The 27,301-nt window shown below is 36.8% G+C and overlaps 1 protein-coding gene across 3 annotated transcripts in view; it reads right to left on the bottom strand.

Annotated features, from left to right (window-relative positions):
- Positions 1-7,192: 7,192 nt before the first annotated feature.
- Positions 7,193-27,301, bottom strand: part of LOC138711913 (cytochrome P450 6j1-like) — an 81,458-nt gene continuing 61,349 nt past the window's right edge. For 2 of the 3 annotated variants that reach the window (XM_069843215.1, XM_069843213.1), the window contains exons 6-7: positions 20,044-20,307; positions 7,193-10,643 (exon numbers count right to left, since the gene is read on the bottom strand). In XM_069843215.1, coding sequence (XP_069699316.1) covers positions 10,474-10,643; positions 20,044-20,307 — 434 coding nt within the window. In that variant the 3' untranslated portion in view covers positions 7,193-10,473. The remainder of the gene's footprint in view (positions 10,644-20,043; positions 20,308-27,301) is intronic. The other variant, XM_069843216.1, reaches the window with a different exon arrangement.

The raw sequence follows: 27,301 nt of genomic DNA, 5'->3' as shown, positions 1-27,301 counted from the left end.
AGTGTATTCACCGGTGATTCTAAGACCATACATTATGAAGTCCTAGACTATATATCTGACTACATCAATGACCATGTGAAAAATAGATTCATAACACAACTTTTTTTGCTATTGAAGTTGATGATAGCACAGACATTACTCAGACATCACAGTGTTCTATGATAATAAGATATGTAAATTCTGAAGGAATTATTGTTGAACGTTTCCTGGGGCTTCATAATGTTAGTGCTGATAGATTCTCTGGAGCATTGTTCAACCTTTTGGATCGGGATTTTATCAGAATTTGGTTAAAAGAACAAATTGGTAGCACAGTGCTATGATGGGGAAAGCGTAATGGCGGGTCACTTAAACGGTCTCCAGAAGAAAGTTAAGGACAAAGCATCTCAATCTGTTTTCGTGCATTGTTTAGCCCATCGGTTAAATTTGGTGTTGCAACAGAGTTTAGAATGCAATTCTAAATGTCGCATATTTTTGCGAGTATCGGCGGGATTCCGTCGTTTTTCCACCATTCATAAAAAAACAACACCTTAATAGATTCTCTATCAGCTAGACGTACACCAACCTTAGCAGAAACTCGCTGATGTCCTAATTAAAAATTACTCAATGTTATTCCAAGGATTTAGAAAGTTTGAAACAAGCTTTTGAGCTAATTATGAATGACAAACCTATCTGACAAGAAATCTGTTCAACTTAATAAGGGGTCTCTGAATTATATGAATAGTTTTGAATTTACCTTTCTGGCTGTAGTATTCAATGATATTTTTTCACTGACCGATGTTCTATTTGATATTCTACAGAAAAAGTTGCTGGACATTACATACTGCATATCTAAGATAAAATGTACTGTGTTGTAATAAACAATAAAAGAAGGAATTATTTGAAAAAAAAAAAAAAGTTAAAGGAATGACCAGCCTAACTCGGAGAAGAGAATACAGTACCTTGACAGGGGACGAGATTTTTCGAAATTTCAGAATTTTGTTTTTCGAGATTTTGGATTCTATTTCAATGGAAATGGACGTGAGGTTTCAAGACTGTGATAATTTTCAATTTCTGGGCCTTGTAGAAACTTCAAAATTTGATAAATATGCGAAAGATTTCCCTTCTACAACACTTGAAAATTTTCAACACTGGTCTCCATTGATATTTAACAAAATTGACCGTTTGAAGAACGAACTGCGTCTACTGTATGCAGAGGAGGTGAGCAGGTCGATATCTACGCGGAGTGTTTCAAATTGTACCAAGAAAATAAGGATGTACTTGAGGAATCATACAAATTATTTGCCTTAGTTTTAACGATTCCATCTACAAGTGCATCTGTAGAAAGAAGCTTTTCGTGTTTAAATAGAATTAAGTCCTTTAGGAGGAATACAATTTCACAAGAAAGACTCACAGCATTGGCAAATATTTCTATTTAGAAAGAACTTTTGTGAACTGATAAAATAGCAGTCAATTTATGAGACATCACGGATAAGTTTGCTGCTCTCAGGAACCGGAGGATTCACTTGATATACAAGAAATAGGTGAGTCTTGCATTGCCAGTTTTTATGGAAGTGTATTTTTAAACTCTATTATCGTGCTATATTAACTCATTTTAGCCCTTCACCTACTTGTTTGGGTAGGAGTCACCACTGCATTGTTCAGTATTACATCGCACATATTAAGTGTTATCTGTAGGCTGCGAATTTATGCACTAAAAATCGTGAAAGTATGCATAAAAATATGCTCAAGAAATTAAGATATTATGAATTAAAATTTGGAAATATACAGTCAAAAGTATTTTATTTTACAACAATAAAGTAATGAATCAATAAGTTTAGTCCATATATTGGAGGATGTAAATTTACATTATCATTAAGCTTCATTGCTAATTGGTATTACAACAGATTACAATATATTTCTCAGGATTTTCAGATGTAAATCTCTTTCGGTTATCAGCAAGTATTCTTATAAACAGAGAATGTTCTTTCAACTTCACATGAATTTAGGGAACAATACTTAGAAGCTGTTATTTCTTTAGGTGTGTAATGCTGAACAGTCTGGGGCTCACTTAGTAGAATTCCACTAATCTTTTTCACTGTTTCCGAACCTGGATTTCGTTCCTCAATTTTCTTCATCTTCTCTGTTAGAATTCTCCCCAATGACCCTGGTAATTTGTTGAAAGATGATGTGACAGTGTTCAACAAACTCACTCCAGTAGTCAGCTGAAGACCACGTTCCTCAAGTTTGGTCATTGTTTCAGGAAGTGTCTTAATGTGTGCACCTATGTACGAAAGTTCACTTTGAATTTCTACATCATCTGCTGCCAATATTGCTGAATTAATACAAGCCGCATCTTCTTGAATGAGTAAATGGAGCACCTAAGAACAAACATATAATAAATTAATTATGGAGAAAATAAGGACCATTGTAGGCCTGCCTCCTAGTATTAAAATCTAGTATTTCATTATATAAGATATTTATTTTTGAAATTCAATAAATATGAATTGCTGTTTATCTAGTAAACAAGCAAAAATGTTAATTAAACACAGTGTAGTGCATAAAAACTCTTACTAGTTAGTTTATTTATATAATTTATCTATTTAAATTATAGAAATGTATTTACAGTGAAACTCGGATCTATGCATCAATGAAAAATAAATATTTAAACTTACATTAGATAACTGGAAGACCCAAAAATAGGTGGCACGAGACCGTAACAGACCCACAAGGGTCTAATGCATCATGACGAATGATGATGATGATGATGATGATGATGATGATGAAATTAGATAACTCAGAATACCTTAATATCTTCAATATGCGAACAGTAGTAGAATGCAGCATTGATCCAGGTTCCCCATCTAGTTAATACAGGCTCTGGTGGAAGGGGAATTTCTGGCATTTCTTCTTTGAATAGTGCAGTCCTTGCCAGAGCCTTTACAAACACCTTTTTTAACCGAAGAAATCAAATTATTAGCCTTAGGATACAGTGAACGTATCTCTTCAGCAGCACGATGTAGGCCGTAGACAATGCAAGTAATGTGGATCATTTTGGGGTAGAAAACTTGAAGTGCCCCCGCTGCTTTCAGCATATATGCTGCACTGTCAGTTAAGAATGCCAAGAATCTCTCTTCATGTTCTTTGGTTGTCCAGAGTAAACCTAAAAACAAATTAAAATTTACACTCAAGTCATTCCCTGATGATATCTCTATTTTTTCAGTCATTTTCAGGATAATATACTTACGCAATGCACCTCTCACTGTCCTTGCAATGGTAGCATGGTTGGTTTTTTCTAGGACAGTGCACATATTCAGATGAAGAGATCCAGCGTTTATGGAGTCCATTATCCCTACAACTACATTAGCTACATACCTCCCACAGGAGTCTGTAGTTTCATCCACGGAAACCCAAATAATTGAATCTCCTATGTCGTTTCTAGATTCTTGGAGAATCTAAAATATAATTTATTTTTAATAGTTATGAAAACAACTATTTTAAAGTACACAACAATCACACAAATGTTTTAAGCAATTAACTTTAATAAACATTATTAAATAACTGAACTTACTTTGTCATACAGTGGATCCAAGTAATTCTTCCTTAATATGATCTCGCCAGGAATTTGCCTTTCAGTGTATTTCTGAAAAAAATCCGCGAAATAATGGATTGTCCAGTTTCCTCCAAGGTATATTAGCTGCTACTAGGGCTTCACAGATGTTCGCACTAAATGTGTCATTTTCATTTTTTTTTTTTGATTCAAATTAAGCAAAGGCTGATCAATAATTATTTTTCGTTGCATTTTTTTTATGTGAGACGAAGTCTGCAAATGTTAATCCACTTGGAACTTTTTTGTGCAGTTCACCTATAATTAAAACATTATTAAACTTCAAAATACGCAACTGTATGTAATATAATGTGTTTTTGTAAATAAAATAATTAAAAGTGTTTGTGGATAAATATTTTTAAAAAGTGCAAAAGCTTACTTTCTTCGAACAAACTTGACAAAATATACGTTTTCCGTCTGATATTAAAGTCTTCTCTCCATCAATCCAGCTTTTCAGAAGAGTATGCTACTACTTGAACTTTTGTCTTTAGGCATAACGAATATTACAACAAACCACCACGAAACACACGAACCGAATAAATGCATGGAACGTTGGCAGTCAGTTTGAATTTTGCTGATAAAATATAAACCATTTCATTTTATTGTTGAAAGGGAATACTGTCAACCCTCGATAGTTTTAAAGAGGCGAAAAAAAAAACGAATGAGCGACGTGCTGCTTAACAATGTAGTCTGTGCTAATGAAGTAGACATTGTCGAATGAGATGGGGAAAGAGAGTATAGTTTCTCGCAGCTTATATTTTTACAGAATAAAATATTTATTTCCGTATTAAGTTAGTAAAAATATCCAAATATATGCTCTAAAAGCATAAACATGCCATAACGTTACAGATAATATGCTCAAATATGCACAATAAAATTCTGCATACTAATTCCAAACAACGAGAAAGATGTTTATGTTTTGTCTGCATATCGTAAAGTTTACGGAATAGATCATGCAAATATTGAAAATCCGCAGCCTCGTTGTCTGTACCAAGTGACTGAATAGTACAACATTGTTGATTATTACATCGCACATATTAAGTGTCATCTGCCCCAAGTGACTGACCAGTACAACATTGTTGATTATTACATCGCACATATTAAGTGTTATCTGTCCCAAGTGACTGACCAATACAACATTGTTAATTATTTCATCGCACATATTAAGTGTTATCATTCCAAGTGACTGACCAGTACAACATTGTTGATTATTTCATCGCACATATTAAGTGTTATCCGTCCCAAGTGACTGACCAATACAATACACCATTGTTCATTATTACATCGCACATATTAAGTGTTATCTGTCCCAAGTGACTGACCAATACAACATTGTTGATTGTTACATCGCCATATCAAGTGTTATCTGTCCCAAGTGACTGACCAGTACAACATTATACACATCACATATGTAGGGCCTACAGTGAGTCATGTAAGTTAGGTTTTCGAGGATTTTAGCTCAATACGAATCTAAGCCAACGCAAGCCAAAGTCCTAAACCAGTAATGACCAACTGAAATCATTTTATGGGAAGGTTATCACATGACCCACATTACAACAGCGTCATCGCTATAAACTTCTCCTTCATACACAGTACCAGTACGTCATGAAGTCATGAATGTGATTCACGATATAATCAATGATGGATTTTAGGTATCTAAATAGTCACACAACTAGGCTACATTCATTTGTTTACTCGCTGAAACCAGTACTTATATTATGTTATCAAATCTTTTTAACATCTTTCATTAACAAAATCACATTCCGACTTCAGATATCGGATGAATGTGAAATATCCGTGCAACTAGATCAGGGATAAGCACAATGCTCCCGCGTAGGCACTACACTGGTGACCATAATTCCCGGAAACTTTTTGTGTTTGTACTGAATTCTCATAACATCTGTTTTTATTCACACATTAATACGATTTAAAATATTACTCGTGACTGAAAGCATCAAACAAACATTGTCTATTCTATTTTTGTAGGAAATACATGACTTCATATCAAAATGTGTATGAGAAAACATATATTTATACATTAACACTTAGAAACACTTTCTTGTTATTTTTTCATTCACTCTGTAAACAGTTAGTACTTTGTGGGATAACATTTAGTTTTAATGACAGCATCAATTCTGCGGGGCATTGAGTCCACCAGACGTTGAAGTTCTTCCTTGCTGATGATCCGAAACCAGCTGTGGATAAGGGCATCAATGAATTGAGTTTTGCTGCTGGAATTTCTTTTTTAGACACCAAACTTTTTTACTTTGACTACAAGTTTTCAATTGGATTAAAATCAGGACTATTCCCAGATCACTTTAACACCTTGATGTTTTTCTGTTGAAACATTGCATAACACTCTTGGCAGTATGGGCATGGAGCACCATCCTGCTGAAATACAAAGTCATCACAATTTGGGTGTAAGTCGGCAATGAATGGTTTCAATTTCACTTCCAGAATACCTTTTTTGTATGTTTCCGCGTTCCCTTGAAAAATCTGAAATCTTCCTACTCCATTCCTGGACATGCATCTCCATATGGCAGAAACAGGATGTATCATGGTTGCGATGAGGCACTCGGGATTCAAAGCTTTTCCATTTCGTCGACGAACATATCTCATTCCGTCACTTCCAAATATAGAAATCCTTGTTTCGTCGCTCCATATCACTTTCGCACAGTCATCATTGGTCCATGATCGATGACTTTTGCACTAATTTACACGATTTTCTCGTTGTCGTTTGTTGAGAAATGGCTTTTTTCTGAGTGCTCTTGCTTTCAGTTCATTGTCAAACAACTTCCTTCGAAGAGTTCTCACAGAAATATTACGTCCACTGCCGTGTAGAACTTTCTGTATCTCTTTTGAATATTTCCTTCGATGTTTAAATGCTAATCGACAAATGTGCCTCACATCGCATGGACTTACTTCAGGTTTTCTACCAGTCCTAGGTGCTGTTTTACACGATTTTGTTGACTTGAACCTCTGCCATACCTCCTGGACGCCAGACACTGTAGCACCATTACCAAGCTTCCTTGCAATTTCATTGAATGTGTAGCCTTCTTCTCGAAGTTTAACTGCCCTACTTCGATTAGAAGGTGTTCAGTACTTTCATGGAGCCATTGTGATAAAATTATTATCAATAAAGTTTGTGGTAAAGCAATCAGGTGTTAACTGAACGAAATCTTGTCAGACTAATAATAGAGACACACTAATAATGTTCATATTTTATACTAACAGTGCTCAACAGTGCTCCTAATGATCAAAAATAATCTTAAAATCACCAATGGACTAATTTTTATTACAGTAAATAATGGGAAATTATAATGAAATCTGAAATTAATATTCAGATCTTAAACGACAAAAACATAATTCCCCACATAATGACTATTTATCGTTAAAATATTAAGAATTTACTATAATACCTTTATTATAACTCCATAACTGACGAATCAGTCATGAGTAATATTTTAAATTGTATTAATCTGTGAATAAATACAGATATTATAATAATTCAATACAAAAACAAAAAGTTTCCAGAATTATGGCCACCAGTGTACACTACGGTATGTACACCACCTCTTAATTTCTTCCTTCAGAAATATTGTACCTGTCTGCAGAGGTTGAACTCGGTACCATAGCATTGTAATCACGGGTATGTAAAGTGTTGAAATATGACGAATAAATTGTAGGTTTTGGGTTTAATATCCAAGAAACATGGGAACAAGTCTATTTTGTTATTATGAAATAATTATTGGAAACGAAACTGCCTAATGCGTATTGATGTAGTACAGAACTTGCTAAAAATCATAGCAGCCTAACAATCGATTGGTCTTGTTGGAGTGTTAATTTAATGTAGTTGTCACAGATAAGAAAGGAACACTAATTTTTAAAGTATATTCATGTATTTGTATAAAAATACAGCTGGCATACAATTGCTCAAGAGAACAGAGGCCTTTGACTTCTTTCTCAGTTATGTATGTAATATTATGCTGTATAATATAGAGTGGAAGTGAAATAACCCTGCAGATTTTCAGAGCGAATAGCTCATGTTATATGTAACAAAAACGTGTAATAGCATAGTTCATAGTTTCTCAGAAAAAATGTGTTTCCCAAATGTTTAACACACTCTTATTAGGTAACTATTGCGAATAGGATTATGATTTTTGTTCATATCGATAGAAAATCTAATACAGAATAATTAATCTCTCTGACGTATTTCAATAGCGTGAACGATTTTCGTGTAAACCTAATTTAAAGTCACTAATTTTAAGCCCTCATGGGGGAAGAAATTTTCTCATGAAATTTCGGCCAGTGTATGGGACCGGTGCCCATCCAGCATCGTGATGCACTTGGGGAGCTGCGATAGGTAGCGAAATCCGGTTGCGAATGCCAGCTATAACGGCTGGGAGGATCATCGTGCTAACCACACGATACCTCCATTCTGGTTGGATGATCGTCCACCTCTGCTTCGGCACGTGGACGTGAGGCCAGCAGCCGGCTAGTCGGTCTGGGCCCTCCACGTGCTGTAGCGCCACGGATTATTATTATTATTATTATTATTATTATTATTATTATTATTATTATTATTATTATTATTAATTTTAAGCCAATGACCGTTGAGAGCAGATAGCAACGTCGTAGCGAGAGAGAGAGGTTCGCGTACAGAGACAGACTTCAGTTCGTTGACTTCTTACATCTGTATTACGAGAAGAAAGACGACTGTGATAGCGGCGATGTTACCAGACTGTTGAAACTTCTAATTTAATTGCCTAATTAATCGTGTATTTAATCACAAAACGTAACATAGGTTTTCTATTCCTTTAAGTTTACCCTATCGCCCCTTCCAATCTGCAGGGTTATTTCACTTCCACACTGTATATTAAAAATAGTATTTATACAAGTCGCTTGATTATCATACTCATAGCATCATCAACCCTCATACAAATTTCTGAGCTTGCAAGATAGTGGCTCATCAGTCAATTATAAAGCAGACATAGTTCCGGTACTTCGATGGTCAAACGTATAATGATTACACGTGGGAGCAGCGTAGTGATCACATAATATAATTTCCTTGCAATCGGAAACTAGGGAGTGAACGTTGTTCAGTCTGTGTAATTAAAATTATAATTTGATCTGCAATACAGCAGCGATTAAGACATGCAGTTTTGTGGTTCGTTAACGTAATCTTCTGTGTTCTCTTAGAGCACTGATAACCAACTGGTTGCACGCGGTGCTATGTGCAGGTTTTGAGCACGGTGCGGGCTCAGTGCGAGGGAGCAGTGGACCCGTACAGTATCTTCTCGGTAGTAGTGGCGGCTCGTAGATCGACGTCTGTTTGTCATGGAAAGTAACCCGTTAAAGTAAAGGCCTTTGACGCACACAAACAATTTTAATCCTGAATGGGAAACAACAGACTTTATGGAATGCAGCAAAGTTCTGTGTAGTTTTTTCGAATTATTGGAAGAGATAAATTTGTTTCTGGAAGTGATTGGAGAACTTGTTGCAGAGCTAGAAAATACAAATTGACCACAGATATGTTCTGTAGTATTCAAGCTTTAAAAATATGCTGTCATTATGGGAACGCCAACTGTCCATTGGCGATCATTTTCTCAGGTTGGCACGTGTGGTCCGGGACTCTGATTTCTTAGAGGTAGACTGTTATGTTGAAAGTCTCCATTGTTTTCTTATGAATGACTTTGAAGATAGATTTCAAGATTTGAGTCACCTAAAAATGGATTTCGATCTATTTGTTACACAGTTTAGCATAAATATTGATGATACTCTCAAAGATGTTCAACTGGAACTAATCAACTTGAAATGTGGCATTGAGTTGGCTGATACTTACAGGAACAGACGTAGTTGCTAGACTTTTACAGCCGATTTCCTAAGTCAAGAGTCCCACGTTTCCATAGGCGTGAGGCATCTTTAATTTCAATGCTTGCTTGGGCCTATGTGTGTGAAGCTTTATTTTTAATCTATGAAACATAACAAAAGCTATGAAAGAGCCAACCTCAGTGATCATAACTTAAAGTGTGCATTAAAGGGTTCAGAGTTGTGTTTCATTATGTCCAAATATAGTTCATATCGTATAAACCAAAAGTTGGCATAAAAAGCAAGAGTGTGTACCGAGTAAACCTGAAAGTGTCAGACTTTTAATTGAGATATGTATCCATTGCACAATTTATATCACTTTAATTTGAAACTATCTTTCCAGTATGATTGTTGTATTTGTCAGTATGTTTTGTTTATATTTTTCAACATGCCTAGTGTATGAAATACAGTATGTAGGAGTTTCACTTGTAAATTGCTAACTTTCACTGACAATGTATTGTTTCGTTCTTATATAACTACACTTAAAAAGATGTTGCAAGTATATTAAATTATAATTATATTAAATTATATTCAGTTACATTGGTTCAATGTATTACTTGTATTTCTATAATGTAGGCTATTTGCATTTAGTTGTTTAGACTATGATTTAGTGTTGGCACAAGCGGAATAATGAACAGTGTTTATCAAAGCGCATGATATATTCTTCTTTACTATCCGATCATCTATAGTGTAATGATAAACTCAACTACATATTACAGAGACAAGCAGGCCGCCACTGCGCTACGTTCCCGCCGACACAGATCCAGCACCTTGAACACCGTGCGCACAGAAGTAACACGATGTGCTTGCGAGTTGGTTGTCGGTGTCTTAGACGAAGGCTGACCCCACGTCACAGAAATCCCTCCGTTTGTATGTTTGTCTAGACTAGAGTTACAGGATAAAATAAATAATTATCCTCTACTTACGGTAGAAGAGGATAACTAAGGAAGTAAAATTAAAATTAATGCAATCTGAGAACTATTAGGACCATCGTTCACGATTATTGAAGCTGCTCTTAGATTCTAATCTTCTATTCTCTTGAACTTCAGCTGAATGTCATCTCGAGTCAGCAGTAAGAAGGACTTGGGGTCGTATGTCGGGTACCGAGGAGTATCCTTGCAGGGTTCCACTTCAAATTTTGAAAGGATGTGCGTAAGTGCAGTCTTGACCTGCATCAAACCGAAGCGTTTTCCTGAAACACAGAATCGAGCTTACTCTTAGTGAATCAAAGTTATGTGCATCACAATATTATTGTTATGAATATCTGACCATATTTTAATATAATACTATTGTAACATATCTTAAGTAAAACATTGTTTGATTTACATGGCTTCGAAATACAGTATTTATCAACATTCTCATAGCGAAAGGGATTAGGCCTGTATTAACTTTATAAATAAGGAAGTGTTCTAGAAGAGGCACTTGTAACCTATAGTGCAGTATTGAGAGTAGCACGAGGAATGGTGTAGAGCAGGAGTAGTAGTAATTGGCGCCGGACAAATAGGAGCAGAAATAGTCATTGGCGTAGGAAGAGCAGAGAACCTGGTTGATTGAAAGAGAAGACCTAATGACCTTAACTCTACCAGGTTAAATAAAACATTGTCATTAGTAACAGGAGCAGGAGGAATAAAAGGAATGGTAGGGGGAGTGATAGGAGTAGTAGAAGAACCAATATTAATAGGAAGAGAAAAAGGAAGAGTAGTAATAGAAGGAGCATGAGCAGAAAGAATAGTGAGTGATAGAAGTAGGAGAAACAGGAGGAGAAGTAATGGAAGTAACCAGAGGAAGAGTGATAGGACTAACAGGATGCAGTATAATAGGAGTAGAAGGAGCAGGAACAGAAGGAGTAATAATAATTTACGTAGGTGGAACAGTAGCATAGGAAATGTAATAATTGCAGCGGGAGGAGCAGAAGTAGAAGGAGTAGGTCTAATGGTAATTGGCGTAGGTGGAACAGGAGCAGTACTAGTAAAAATTGGCATAGAAGTAACATAAGCAGAAGGAGTAATAGTAATTGGCGTGAAAGGAACAGGGGGAGAAGGAATAGTAGTAATTGGCGAAGGAAGACCAGGAGCAGGATTAACAGAAATTGGCGTGAGAGGAACAGGAGCAGAAGGAGTAGTAATAATTGCGCGGGATGAGCAGGACTAGATGGAGTAGGCCTAATGGTAATTGGCGTAGGTGCAACAGGAGCAGTACTAGTAGTAATTGACGTAGAAGTAACATGAGCGGAAATAGTAATAGTAATTGACGTGAAAGGAACAGGAGCAGAAGGAATAGTAGTAATTGGCGTGGGGGGAACAGACGGAGGAGTAGTAGTAATTGGCGTGGGAGGAACAGGACCAGAAGGATTAGTAGTAATTGGCGTGGGAAGAACAGGACCAGAAGGAGTAGTGGTAATTGACGTGGGAAGAACAGAAGCAGGAGTAGTAGTAATTGGCGTTGGAGGAACAGGAACAGACTGAGTAGTAGCAATTGCCGTGGGAAGGAACAAGCAGAAGGAGTAGTTGTAATTGGTGTGGGAGAAACAGGAACAGAATGAGTAGTAGCAATTGGCGTGGGAGGAACAGGAGCAGAAGGAGTAGTACTAATTGGCGTAGGAGGAACAAGAACAGAATGAGTAGTAGTAATTGGCGTGGGAGGAACAAGAACAGAATGAGTAGTAGCAATTGGCGTGGGAGAAACAGGAGCAGAAGGAGTAGTAGTAATTGGCGTGGGAGAAACAGGAGCAGAAGTAGTAGTAGCAATTGACGTGGGAGTAACAGGAACAGAAGGAGTAGTAGTAATTGGCGTGGGAGGAATAAGAACAGAATGAGTAGTAGCAATTGGCGTGGGAGAAACAGGAGCAGAAGGAGTAGTAGTAATTGGCGTGGGAGGAACATGAGCAGAAGGAGTAGTAGCAATTGGCGTGTAAGGAGCAGGAATAGAATGAGTAGTAGCAATTGGCGTGGGAGGAACAGGACCAGAAGAAGTAGTAGTAATTGGTGTGGGAGGAACAAGAACAGAATGAGTAGTAGTAATTGGCGTGGGAGGAACAGGACCAGAAGGAGTAGTAGTAATTGGCGTTGGAGGAACAGAAACAGAATGAGTAGTAGCAATTGGCGTGGGAGGAACGGGAGCAGAAGGAGTAGTAGTAATTGGCATGGGAGCAACAAGAACAGAATGAGTAGTAGCAATTGGCGTGGGAGAAAGAGGAGCAGAAGTAGTAGTAGTAATTGGCGTGTAAGGAACAGGAACAGAATGAGTAGTAGCAATTGGCGTCGGAGAAACAGGACCAGAAAGAGTAGTAGTAATTGGCGTGGGAGGAACAGGAGCAGAATGAATAGTAGCAATTGGCGTGGGAGAAAGAGGAGCAGAAGGAGTAGTAGTAATTGGCGTGGGAGGAACAGGAGCAGAAGGAGTAGTAGCAATTGGCGTGTAAGGAATAGGAACAGAATGAGTAGTAGCAATTGGCGTGGGAGAAAGAGGAGCAGAAGGAGTAGTAGTAATTGGCGTGGGAGGAACAGGAGCAGAAGGAGTAGTAGTAATTGGCGTGTAAGGAACAGGAACAGAATGAGTAGTAGCAATTGGCGTGGGAGGAACAGGACCAGAAGGAGTAGTAGTAATTGGCGTGGGAGGAACAAGAACAATGAGTAGTAACAATTGGCGTGGAAGAAACAGGAGCAGAAGGAGTAGTAGTAATTGGCGTGGGAGGAACAAGCACAAGGAGTAGTAGTAATTGGCGCGGGAGAAATAGGAGTTGAAATAGTCATTGGCGTAGGAAGAGCAGAAGTAATAGTAATTGGTATAGGAGGGACAGGAGCAGAAGTGGGAGTATTTGGCGTGGGAGGAACAGAAGGAGGAGTAATAGAAGTAGCAGGAGGAATTATAACAGTGATTAATAGGAGAAGCAGTGTTTCCAATAAAGTTATTAGAAATTCAGCATTTCTGAGGTCAATTTCAGCCATGATATTTAAGATTAATCTTCCTTCTAGTAGGTCTGGGACCTGTTCCTTGTGTTATGTTTCTCTTCTGTTTCGTTAAGCGATCGTGTTTCTCCATTTTGATGGGATCTCGCTATTTGCGTGAACCTGGTATAGGTTCCTAATTATTTCTACAATAGTAAGGTAGAATTCACCAAAGAGCTCATCATCTACTACTTCACAGTGTCGGCGCTCTATTCAGTTTCCTCTTAGTTGTTGTGTGTCGATTTTCCTTCTTTCTCCTGCAATATAAGGTAACTAGTGCCTTGTGCAGCAAATGCTGCAAACTAAGTTTATTAGACGTTCAAATACAATTTTTTCATATTTATTTTCAATGAAAAATACCAGACATTTTGAAAGTTATTTGCATCCATAATAATGAAACATACTCCCTCTGAATTGTTTTTTAAATGCCAAATACGTTTTTTTAATCTATCCACCTTCAGTTTTTGAGTTTCAACACGAAAACGCAAGTAACAATGTAAGGAAGATCAGTGGGTTTTTCATGTGGGAGTAAAGCAATAGCTATTTCAGGTCATTGTAGATTGTACGTGAAAGTTAAAAAACGTCAGGTTTGTTATACTTTCGAATAATATATATAGCATCTTGGTATAACTGTTGTATGTAGAGCTTGAAATATAGAGGATAAAATCATTTTATCCTGCTAAGAGACATTGCTGAAATGATCGGGAGAGAACAAAATTTTGTTGGCCTCTTATTTTATCAGTAAGAGTGCCGTCTTTCCTTAGGGACTGTAATTTTTGCGCTTCCTCGAGCCAATACTGAAGAGAATGGCGCATATATGTACCGTGGTTTCCCCTAACTATGGTATACATTTGTCACATTTTTCTTTGTATATTCAGTACTATTCATCCAGATTAAGTGAAATTTTGGCTTCGGACTCTTTTAAGTTTATATTAAATAAATATTGACATATGTGTTTGAAATTATTTAATTACAAGTGTTAAAAAATAATAAGCATTGGTACAGTACATAGTTCTATTCTGAGTTGCCCAACTATGATCCACTCGTATATTCATCCTTGAAAGCATGAATGGACTATAGCTGGAGCTGTAATTATTGGTAAATCAATACATTGAGTTTCTAATTTAAGGGTAGAAACATAATCTAGTACAGAAATATTTAAAATAAATGAAAAGTACGTGGATTCTTTTTATTAGTACACATTATATACACACTCAATAAACAAGTGAAATCTGAAAGTCATTTTCTGCAATAATGAAGAACTACACTCACCGGAAAAAAAAAAAAAAAGAAAAAAAAAACCGGGCCACCTAAAGTTTCTCAGTTTTTTATGAGATGACAATCAGAAAATCCTTTATTAAATGAAGAAAACATTGCTTCCCAAAAAAAAAACACTTATTCATTATCATTTGTGCTATTATTTTCAACGCCAAACAATGGATATTTTTAAAAGGTGTAAAAGTTTACAAATTGTACATCAAATATTTATTAAATGAGGTCTCGCCATCCTCATTGATTATTAACACGACTACTATGAAGTAGTCAATGTGTATTATCACCATTAAATCGAGAAAAATTCGTTCCCGCACCGGGAATCAAACCCGGGACCTCTCAGCTCTGCGCGCTGAGGGCTCTTTCCAACTGAGCTATGCCGGGACACGATCCACCTTAAACCTATGTAAGTCAATATGCAGGAGCGCAGGTAGTAGGCCGTAAAACAGTACAATGAGAGGAGTTCGACCGGCACCGTGGATCGTGTCCCGGCATAGCTCAGTTGGAAAGAGCTCTCAGCGCGCAGAGCTGAGAGGTCCCGGGTTCGATTCACGGTGCCGGAACGAATTTTTCTCGATTTAATGGTGATAATACACATTGACTACTTCATAGTAGTAGTGTTAATATTCAATGAGCATGGCGAGACCTCATTTAATAAATACTTGATGTATTAAAATGTTTACAGTTATCACAAACTGTTGTTGAATATGGCCATAAAAGTCACTTAAATATGCGCTCCTGCATATTGACTTACATAGGTTTAAATGCAGGTAGTAGGCCGTAAAACAGTACAATGAGAGGAGTTCGACCGGCACCTGGATCGTGTCCCGGCATAGCTCACTTTGAAAAAGCCCTCAGCGCGCAGAGCTGAGAGGTCCCGGGTTCGATTCCCGGTGCCGGAACGAATTTTACAAATTGCATTAATTTTCTTCCAAATGTTCAACTGATTTTGTGGCCACCCAGATGTTTCTAATAGCGGGTATTGCCTCCCCGTGACTGTATGACTGTTACCATTCGCTGATTCAACCCTTCGATCAGATTCTGGATGTCAGTCTGGTCGATTCTATTCCTTTCATTACTTAGAACATTTCGGAGCTGCTGTAAGTTGCTATGAGGAGTTAGACAACTTCTAACTAGCTTCCCTAGCATGTTCCACATATGTTCAAGAGGGTTTATATCAGGATTTCTTGCTGGCCATGTCATCCTACTCAATCCAACGTCGTGAAGGAATTCATCCACGATTTTTGTAGCATGAGGGCAAGCATTGTCATGCATTAACAGGAACTTTCCACCAATAAGTGGGGCATATGGTACCACATGTTAAATTAGACCTTCTTCGATGTATCTTGGATCTGTCAAAGCACATCCATTAATGAAAATAAGTTCTGTGTGAGCTTTATACGAAATGCCACCCCATATCATTACTGATCCACCTTGGAAACTCACACGTGAACTGAAGGTACATGAAGAAAAACGTTCTCCTTCTCTTTTCTACACTCTTTCACGTCCATCTGTACACTTAATCTCGATTCATATGTGAAGAGCACTCGTCGCCATTCCCCCAGGTTCCAATTAGCATGATTGTGAGTAAAACGTAATCGTTCAACATGATGTTGCTGGAGCAATTCTGGGCCTTTTGCTGGTCTTCTGGAATCAGATCACTTTCATCCAGACGTCCTCTTACAGTTCTCTCACTCACGTTAACTTGTCTTATTTTCTGGAAGGCTCTTTTCTGATCTCAATAGCTGTGGAATGACGATTTCTTAATGTGTCTAGGACAATAAAATGGTCGTCACGAGCCGAAGTTACTCGTTTTCTCCCTGAACCGGGTCTCCTGGAATAACCTCCTGTCTCTTTAAAGCGATGGTACACTGGTTGTACGGTCGATCGAGGAATCCCAAGAACTGCAGCCACATAACGCTGACTATTCCCACCTTCTATCAATGCAACTACTTTTGCTGAATCGGTAGGACTTAGTACAATGAAGTACTCCAATACTGCCTCAAAAGAGCTTACCGGTCTGTAGACCTCAGCTTAGCTTGAAATGAGTCCGAGAAGTTTAGACACAATACTACAAGAAGAACGAATCTTCTTTTCAGATCATTGTTGGCTATTACTTATTCAGTATTACATTGTTACGTATCACAAAATAAATGAATAACTAAATGAACCTCAGCACACCTACAATTATTTAAAAAATCCTACAATTTTAAAAAATTATAAAGAAAATGTAGTTGGCCCGTCTTTTTTTTTTTTTTTTTTTTTTTTTTTGCAGGTGATTGTATATTAAAGAACAAAAGTACGGTATCAAAATAAAGTAACACATTCTTAGCAAAATATTATTCAAATAATTTTACTGATAATGTTTATTTATCGTACTGAGAACTACATTTCGATCCTCTGAATCTCCACTTTTCTTGTATTTCTGAAATTGAAAATAGTTCTCTCTTTTTAGAGACCCATTTGGGGGTTTCAATTTGTTTCATTATGTTTTCCTTTATATAGAATAAAATGTCTTCCATTTCTCGTCACCTCAGTAATTGCCGCTTCTTACTATACATGAAACAACAGCTCCATTGTTCTTCACTTCCAAAACTTTACCTGGTCACAATTCCTCCTCATAAGTAACTACCATATAACTATGTGCCTTTAACATTAATTTAACAGATTTCGTCTTCTTTTCCATATCTGACTCACTGTCTGTAAATATGGAGAGAACACCGGAAACATCATAATCTGTATCCAATTCAATTTCATCGCTCTCATAGTCATTTACAGGGATGGTTGTTTTCCTTCTACCCTGAAGTTTTCGTTTCACCGGACCATCATTCGTGCTAGTACCATTGATGCTGGAAGAGCCTGTTTCTTTGTTTATTGACTATAATGTTAAATGGTGTTTTAGTATATACTGAGATACCGTATTTGCAGAAGTAAATAATCACATTGATCACATTTTATTGAAACAAATGTTTCAAAATGAAATACAACTATGGTCCACGAAAAATTGTGGTACATAGTTGAGGACTGACTTCTAGTCTTGAGATTAAACATTTTTCACGCAGGGTCCTTAACCTCTGCCAGTGTAATTATTACGTGAAAGTAAACACTATATAGCCAGGTTTAATTGTACAAGGAATCATATATCTATAACGTACGAGTTCTACAGAAGAGAGCTTAATAAAACAGACAATCACAAACTGAATGATTTCGTGTCTTCACACATTCAATAGAACGATGCATCCATATCATTGCCACGTGTAATGGTAGATAGAAGTATCTATGGGGAACACAATTCCATCACAGTGGCGCCTTAAATGGCAAACACCGAACTCTTGGGGAACTAAGTAATACATAATGCGTTTTGGACCATACTTGGGTTCCTGGACCATAGTTATGGGAAATTACGGTATCTACACCACACCGCCATGAAGTATATGAAAAAGACCTAACCCCACTTGATTAATAATTATAAAAATAGGCCTATTTGGTTTTTAATAACAACAGAAATATCTTACGCATTAACTATAATCATATTTCATTTCTAATGGTAATAACGTCATCAAACCACCTCAAGTTTTATAGATTTTATTATTCAATACATATCTGTACTCAGAAAATTACACACCGCACAATGAGACGTGTAAATTATTTTTAGCAAGTCTTGAAGTTTTTAATAACCAATTGAATTTGAACTCTATGGCAGCAATGCTGCAGGTCATGACCTTCGTGTAATAGCCTATTGTTTATTGTAGTGTGTGTTTTGTTTTATTCTGAAATGCAATTAGTTCTCAAAACTGACGAACGATGGATTTTGGAAAATAGTTTAGGAAAACTAACGCTTCACTGAAAGTTACTATTTTTCAGAAAATCCTTGGATGCCAAGCTTAAAAATGACGGGTCTTTCATTAAAATGCATTCAGCCGTTTCTCGTAATTTCCTTTAACAGTTCAAATTATATATAGATATTTTTCATTGCGAAATTTAATAAATGTTACCATGCCTAACGTGAGATTCTAAAGAACATGCATTCGCAATCAGTTGAACAAGTTTATATACGGTGTCTCAGAAGGCAACCACACACACGCACACATTTTATGAATTGTTAATAGAACACCAGTCACCAGAGCAAGGTTCTCTTGTCAGTGTCACGGTAACTACATGCATATATTTTACGTAACTTTTAACTGAATATATATTATTCAATTGATATCTAGTCAAACAGACTCCATGTGTTTGTTTACCTCGTGTGTTTTACCAATCAGTACATACTTGTTGTTACACCTTGTTCACAGTGTACCTAATTTTCATGTATTTCATGTACTTTTTAACTTGTTATAATACATTACACATGTATTACATTGCCGAAAAATTCAACGTATTCGAAATGTTTTATCACTTGACATATTATGCTTAACACTCTTGCATAATAGCGTACTTGGTTTGATTTTATGCACTCCTGTTTAACAGCTGTCATATAAGTTTTCATTTGACATGTTATGATCTGAAGATGACTCAGTTCAGTCGAAAAGGTCAATCCAATTAATAAAATTATGTACAAATAACATTTAAGTTATTTTGTCTTTTACTTAAGATAGGACGGACATATTGTATTCAATTAATTTTATACCATTCCAGTTGAATTACTTATACTTTTAAATTTGTAGTCCGTATCCCATTGTTTTAATTCTATTTCCGGACTCTAACATCATCATCATCATCATCATCATCATAATCATCATCATCATCATCATCATTATGAAAACTTTACATATAGCTTACTGTAGCCTACATGCATTTTAGCCTTCTAAGTGTAATTATTTTATTTTTTTAAATGAAGGTCAGTGTGAATTTATTTAGGTCTGCGGTAGCCCAAGTGTTCAGGAAGAAACACCTCTTTTGCTTTCTTCAACTATGGAAAGCGGTTTTTTTCACATATATCTCATTTTATAAGTTAACAAAGGTGTCACATGATAGTTTTCTGAGTAAATGGCGATCAGAAAGATCACTTTTACGCAACAAATACGTCTATTCTATAGTCGCCACTCCTTACGACAGAAATATCCTACGTTCAGTTAATAGATTTTGTTTGCCTGTTGACGCGGAGCTGCGCTTGGCCGCGGATTCAATTCCCACTGATACTGATTACCTGGTTGGATTTTTTCCGAGATTCCCTCCACAACTGTAAGGCAAATATCAGGTAACTCACTCCCTCACCTTGCCACATACCGTGTAGCTGTCATCAATTTCGTCGACATTAAGTAATGATCTCATAGTTGATAAAGCGTCGTTAAATAACCCACTAAAATAGACTTTTGGGGAGACCATTTATAAATGAATGCCGCTTAGACACAAAGAGACATGCTTCCCGCTCACCTATGCATAATCTGGGCCCCTCTCCGAAGGGCAAGTACGAATACTTGTGGCGAGCCTGCTTGTTCTCCTCCGTGAACCGCTCAGGATCGAATCTCTCCGGATCCGGGTAGTACTCTGGGTTGTTGTGTTTTGCGAGAAGAGGAATGTAGATTGGCGTTCCCGCCGGCAGTATGACGTTGCTTTCCCCGGAAGGGTCGGGAATTTCGTAGTCTTGAATGCAAACCCTGTCGAGGAATGCAAGTGCTGGGAACTTCCGCAGCGTCTCTGTGAAATGAGATGGGACCGTTCTATAATCATGTGTTAGTTTCAAGTAGTAACAAGATTAATAGCCCTAGCAAAACTACAATTGCAAGCTGTTAATTCTTCCATTATGCTAATATTTCAGAGATAATAAAATTTACTTACTTACTTATTTACGGCTTTTAAGAAACCCAGAGTTTTATTGCCGCCCTCACATAAGCCCGCCATCAGTTCCTATCCTGAACAAGATTAATCCAGTCTCTACAATCATATCCCACTTCCCTCTAATCCACTTTATTATTATCCTCCCATCTACGTCTCGGACTCCCCAAAGGTCTTTTTACCTCCGGCCTCCCAACTAATACTCTATTTGCATTTCTCAGTCTTAAGCAAGCAGTCGAGTGTGGAGGTCCATTTGTGCAAGTCAGTGGAAGTAAGCGTAGCAGAGGCATTGACCTGTGTAGTAAGTAAACGAAGCCGGAGTGAAATGGAGGATATTGAAATGCAACAAGATTTAGTAGCACTGAAGGAGATCATAGCGGAGATCAGGAAGAAGATGGAAGAAATCCAACACGAAAAGGAAGATTTGAAAAACAAATGGGAGCATTTAGAGGAGGAAAAGAGGAGAAAGAACTTGTTATTTTTTGGAGTAGAAGAAAAGGAAAAGGAACATAGTGGTGAAACATACGAGAAAATAATAGGAGTGTGTTGGGAGTGTTTTGGGATGGATTTGAGCGACGGACAAATTGTGGATGTATTTAGGATAGGGAGAAGTAATCGAAATCGCATTCGAATCAAGTTAGTCCTATACTAGTGAAATTCAAGAGCATGATAACGAAGAATAAGATCGTGAGAAACAGAAGGTTGCTAGGGAACACTTCCATCAGAATGGACAATGATTGGAGATATGAAGTAAGGAGCAGGAGACGGGTTTTGGTCCCTTTCCTGAAAGAAGCTAGGAAAACACGTCAGTTTGCAAACCTGTGTGGAGACAAATTAAAGATTAACAATTTGATCTTTAGTGTAGAAGAGTGTCTCGAAAGCATTAAGGAACCGGAAGTAGATTCGGAAGAAATGGAGAGGAATAGAAGAGTCCTGAAGGAGAAAATTAGGGGGTTTGTGTCGAGCATTGGAAATGATATCAGCTTGGACAAAATTCATTAAAATAGCAAGGCAAGCATGACACGGAGTTTATCAGACAGACATGGAATGCGGGAAGAAGCAACTTCAAGCGATCGAGAGAAGCCTATGACGTCATCTGAGGAGGAAATACCAACACGTAGCAGAACTCTAGAAACGCGTCAAAATTCCTGCAGTCAGCATTTCGAGGCGATTCCAAGGCGAGTACGTGAGTTGCGGAGTCGGGGAAAAACAAGGCAAGTGAAAAAAATAGAACGGATCCAGGGAGCAGTGATGACGGAATAAAGGTGAATAGTAAAAAGGAAACATTATGATTTAAGAAGTTGATGTAGTGGGAAAGTAGTGGAGGAAAAGACAGGAAAATAGTAGAGGGGACAAGGATATCAATAGGAAGTGAAGTGAAGTAAGGGGAGGATATCAGTGTGGGGGTCAGTAGTGGAGAAGTGGGGAAATATAGATGGATAACCCGGTGAGCAAGAAGTGACAAGATACATTTAAAGAGAACATTAGTGGAAGAGAGAAGGAAGTAAATTATGACTTGCATAAATTTGCTATGTAATAAGGTGGGATGGCACTGTCTACAAAATATGTGAAGTGTCGTCTCACCGGAAGTAAGTGCTTAATGACAAATATATATATAATATCGTATCATATGCATTTCTGGATTGGCCCATACGTGCTACATGCCCTGCCTATCTCAAACGTCTCCATTTAATGTTCCTAATTATGTCAAGTGAAGAATACAATGTGTGCAGTTCTACGTTGTGTAATTTTCTTCATTCTCCTGTAACTTCATCCCTCTTAGCTCCAAATATTTTCCTAAGAATCATATTCTCAAATACCCTTAACCTCTGTTCTTCTCTCACAGTGATAGTCCAAGTTTCACAACCATACAGAACAACCGATAATATAAACCGTCTTATCAATTCTAACTTTCAGGTTTTTTGAGAGGAAACTGGATGATAAAAGCTTCTCAATCGAATAATAACAGCATTTCCCATATTATTCTGCGTTTAATTTCCTCCCTAGTGTCATTTATATTTGTTACTGTTGCTCCAAGATATTTGAATTTTTACACTTTTTCAAAGGATAAATTTCCAATTTGTATATTTCCATTTCGTATAATATTCTGGTTACGAGACATAATCATATACTTTGTCTTTTCCGGATTTATTTCCAAACCTATCTCTTTACTTGCTTCAAGACATGTTTTTTCTAATCGTTTGTGGATTTTCTCCTAACATATTTACGTCATCCGCATATACAAGCAGCTGATGTAACCCATTCAGTTCCAAACCCTCTCTGTTATCCTGGATTTTCCTAATGGCATATTCTAGAGCGAAGTTAAAAAGTAAATGTGATAGTGCATCTCTTTGCTTTAGCCCACAAGAATTGGAAAAGCATCCGACAGAAAGTGACCTATACGGACTCTGCTGTACGTTTCACTGAGAAAAATTTTATTTAATCGAACTAGTTTCTTGGGAATACCAATTTCAATAAGAATATCATATAAAACTTCTCTCTTAACCGAGTCATATGCCTTTTTGAAAACCATGAATAAGTGACGTGATGAAATATATTATTGTAAATTACATTTACATTCCGGATAGTACCCGTACTTGAAATACATTCTTACATACATACCCGCTCTAATCTAATGTTTGAAAGTTTGATTCAAACAATAAAAAATAAACCATTATCAAAGTCAACAGAGAGAACATACAATGTACTGGAGGTAGGCTACTGGAAACATATGTTACAAAAATATTTTACAGTACAGATGAGCGTAGGAAAGATTACATTAAATATAAAAAACGAGATGGAGGAACAATTTATTATACTTAACTGTGTATTATTAGTGTTTGTAATACATCTATTATTATATTACATTTTTTATAGCAGAGACCATAAAGGCCATTTTTGTCTGACGCTGTTCCAGTTCACTGGGGGCTAAAGTAAGGAGATGCATATCACCTTTGTTTTTAGTTTTGCTCTAGAATATGCCATTAGCAAAGTGTAGAAAAGATGGAGGGTTTGGAATTGTAACGAGTTACATCAGCTGCTAGTTTATGCGGATGACGTGAATATGTTAGGAGAAAATCCATAAACGATTAGAAAAAACATTGAAATTTTACTTGAAGCAAGTAAGGAAATAGGTTTGGAAGTAGTCCCCGAAAAAACAAACTATAAGATTGTCTCTCGTGACCAGAACATAGTACGAATTGCAAATATAAAAATTGGAAAGTTATCCTTTGAAAAGGTGGAAAAATTGAAGTACCTTGGAGCAACAGTAACAAATATAAATGACACCTGAGACGCAATTAAACGCGGAATAATATCGGAAATGCTCGGAAATGCCTGTTATTATTCGATTGAGGAGCTTTTGTCATCCACTCTGCTCTCGAAAAACTTAAAGTTAGAATTTATAAAACAATTATATTACAGGTTGTTCCGTATGGTTGAGAAAAAAAAACCTTATTTATTAATTTTCAAACTTCTTTTTCGACTTCATAGCAAATCCCACTACTTTACAATCACTCTTCAATACGAAAACAGTAGTCACTATCATATGTGCGTTCCCTCTGGTACCTCTTCTCCATCTCTTAAGGGGTTAGGTACCGCTTACAGCAGTGAAATTTTTGGAAATATTCAAAATTTTTTTCCTCCATTACCGTATCTAGTACAATAATGAAAATTGGTATGTGTAAAACACTGTCCTTCTGCTATATGAAAAAAAAAAAATATATATATATATTACGATTAAAAAAGATTTTTTTTTTCAAAATTCATAATGGTAGTAGTTCATTGTGCAGTTTTCCTTGTAACTCAAAAACTTGTTAACTTTTTCATGTTATCTCTCTTTTATTTTATTGCTGAAACTCATGTTTACAATATCATGCTCTTTCAACTACATTCCTTAATAAACAATATATTTTTTTATTTTGTATTAGAAGAAAATACTTATATTTGATCATTTTTAAATTAATTTATTTTTATCAGACAATCTATCAAAGATAGAGAAGTGATCTTGCGTCATATTGTGGATATGACATGCATAAATACACCCAAAACATTTCATTACAGAATGTTTTTTATAGTAGGTTACTGTAAACTGTGTATAGTTGTGTATTGTTTATATAGTTATTTTTGTGTGTGTCAGTTTGGTTAGTTTGATTCCGTGTATAGTTGGTATAGTTCATGTATTTAGTTAGTATAATTTTTGTGTGCAATTGTATGGTTTTGTGTGTTTTAGTTTGAATAGTTTGACTCGGTGTATAGTGGTATAGTTCATGTATTTAGTTAGTATAATTTTTGTGTTCAATTGTATCGTTTTTGTGCGTTTAGTTTAGATAGTTTGTGTGTTTAGGCTGTACAATTTATGTGTCCAATATGTATAGGTTTTTGTGTATTTAGTTTGTGTGTGAGTTAAGACTATGTATGTGTTCAGTTTGTGTAATTTTTTTTATCGTGTGTTTATTGTGGACAGTTGTGTTCAGATTATAATTTGTGTGTTTAGTTTTCATATTTTTTGTGGATGTTTAGTTAGCATAATTTATGTGTTTAGTCTGTATTGTTTTTCGTGTTTAGTTGGTATAATTTGTTTATGTGTTTAGTTTGTAAGTGTATAGTGTAAGCTCTCTTGGACTGGCTCCCCAAGTGTAGTAGACCTACAGCTCACCCTACACTCTCCTGTAGGAGGCCGTTGCCCTTATGGGATTTCAGGATTTTCGTATTTCGTATTTTACGACGCTGTATCAACATCTCAGGTTACATAGCGATTGAATGAAATGAAGGTGATAATGCCGGTGAAATGAGTCCGGGGTCCGGCACCGATAGTTACCCAGCATTTGCTCATATTGGGTTGAGGGAAAACCCCAGCAAAAAACTCAACCAGGTAACTTGCGCTGACAGGGAATCGAACCCGGGTAATCTGGTCTCGCTGCCAGACGCACTAGTCGTTACTCCACAGGTGTGGACACACAGAATGTTGGATATTTTTTTAGTTATGTGGAAACGCTTCATCACTGCACAGTGAAATGAATTTTCAAAGGGGGGGGGGGAGGAAATAATTTTTATTTACTCGTAAAAATATTTTTTTCATATAGCAGAAGGACAGTGTTTCACACATAGGCTACTAATTTTCATTATTGTACAAGATACATTAATAGAGGAAAAAAATGTTGAATATTTCCAAAATTTTACTGTTGTAGCCTAAGCTGTACCTAACCCCTTAATATCCTGGTGAAGTATTTCATTCTGATCTTGACTCAAAGTACTAGATTTTTCAGAAAGTAATCAATATGGACGTGAACTTTTGCACTCAGGTTGCAGCCCAACTTGTTGAATTTTTGCGGCATATTTTCTACAACGTTCTTGTAATGTGGATCCTTGCTGTTGCCTAGGAAGTTTTAAGTAACAAATTCTAAGGCATTCCATGCCTCCATTTCTCTTGCATTCATTGTTTTCTCATAATCCTTGTCCTCCCATTAATTTGTGGACTTGAATCAAGAAATACATTTATGTTTTCCGACTCTTTTCACTAACTTGTTTAACAAATGTCATCATTCTACTTCTTTCTTAATTCCTGGAAAATGGCAACCGTTAAAATAATTACTAATAAAGCATTTAATCCGAAACCTACTGTTAAATCCCCTAGGCCGATTATCTTACTGCCGGTTTTGGAAAAGATTCTGGAGAAGGTAATAATTGGCAGCGTTATGTTTCACATGTATAGAGATGGCCACTTAAACCAGCATAAGTTTACTTTTACTTCTCAAAAGTCAATAGAAGATGCTGTTTACGTGGTAGGGTGGATTCAATGCATTTTTTCATGCATAAGGTAGCTCTTTTAATGTCACTGAGTATAACCAGCGCATTTGATAACGCTTAGTGCTCGAACATCTTTCATCCGAGAAACCTATAGAAACTGGTTCAGAAATATTTCGATAACCGAAAAGTGATGCTCCAAATTGAAACTGTAACTAAGAAGGATGTCCGCATTGTTCAACATGCAATTTCAGATTTTGAAATATTTCGTGCGAAAATCTTCTGCAATAATCTCTTCCCTCTAGAAGTAATATCTTCATACAGTATATGCTGATGATCATGCCATTCTTTTTATCGAAGCTGTATATTACTTACAGCTCATGCATTTTGTCAAGACACTCGCGATGCGCAGTAAGGGAACAACGTTTCCGTGGAAGGGGTAGGAGTAGAAGGGAAGGTCGGGCGTGTGTCTACCGAGTTCAAGGCAAAGGCTAACCCATTCCCCTATAATTCGTAAGTAGACTCATCTGATCTCGTGCGCAGCTCTGTAGGAAGAGTGGGGGAATGTCTGGACATAATGCATGAGCTGTAACTTGTGAGCCAATTCAGTTTTGGACGTCTTATTCAAATGGGATTGTATACACAAGTTGCATCTCAATGACACAAATGCGATGTTTATCGCAAGGGGCGCGCTGTATCAAGACTGAATAGTACATGGATATGGGGTGACGCGGTACACATTTTTTGTCATTATGCAATACTTTTGTTCGTGTGTTATTGCAAAAATCAATTTTTTTTACATTATTATTCTTGTCCTCCTTCCTTACCGGTAATACTCTTATAATATGCACTTCATCTGTAAGTTTTTTCCCTTAGATTGCATCGAAAAATCATTTTTGAAATTGGTAAGAATCATTAAATAAATTAATAATGAATTTCCCGAAAATAAATATCAGCACCCTAATGCACCTTTGTTAAGTCGCGTCGTCCGTATTACAGAGTTGTTTCCGATCTCTGATAACGAATTTGAATGACATCATGTGCGTCAGAAGTCACACGACAGCTGAACTGTGGCGCGAGGTGACAGACCAGTAGTGAGTGATCTCATAGT

This window comes from Periplaneta americana, chromosome 13, assembly GCF_040183065.1.
Source record: "Periplaneta americana isolate PAMFEO1 chromosome 13, P.americana_PAMFEO1_priV1, whole genome shotgun sequence".
NCBI lineage: Eukaryota > Metazoa > Arthropoda > Insecta > Blattodea > Blattidae > Periplaneta > Periplaneta americana.
This window is presented reverse-complemented; position numbering and strand designations above follow the sequence as displayed.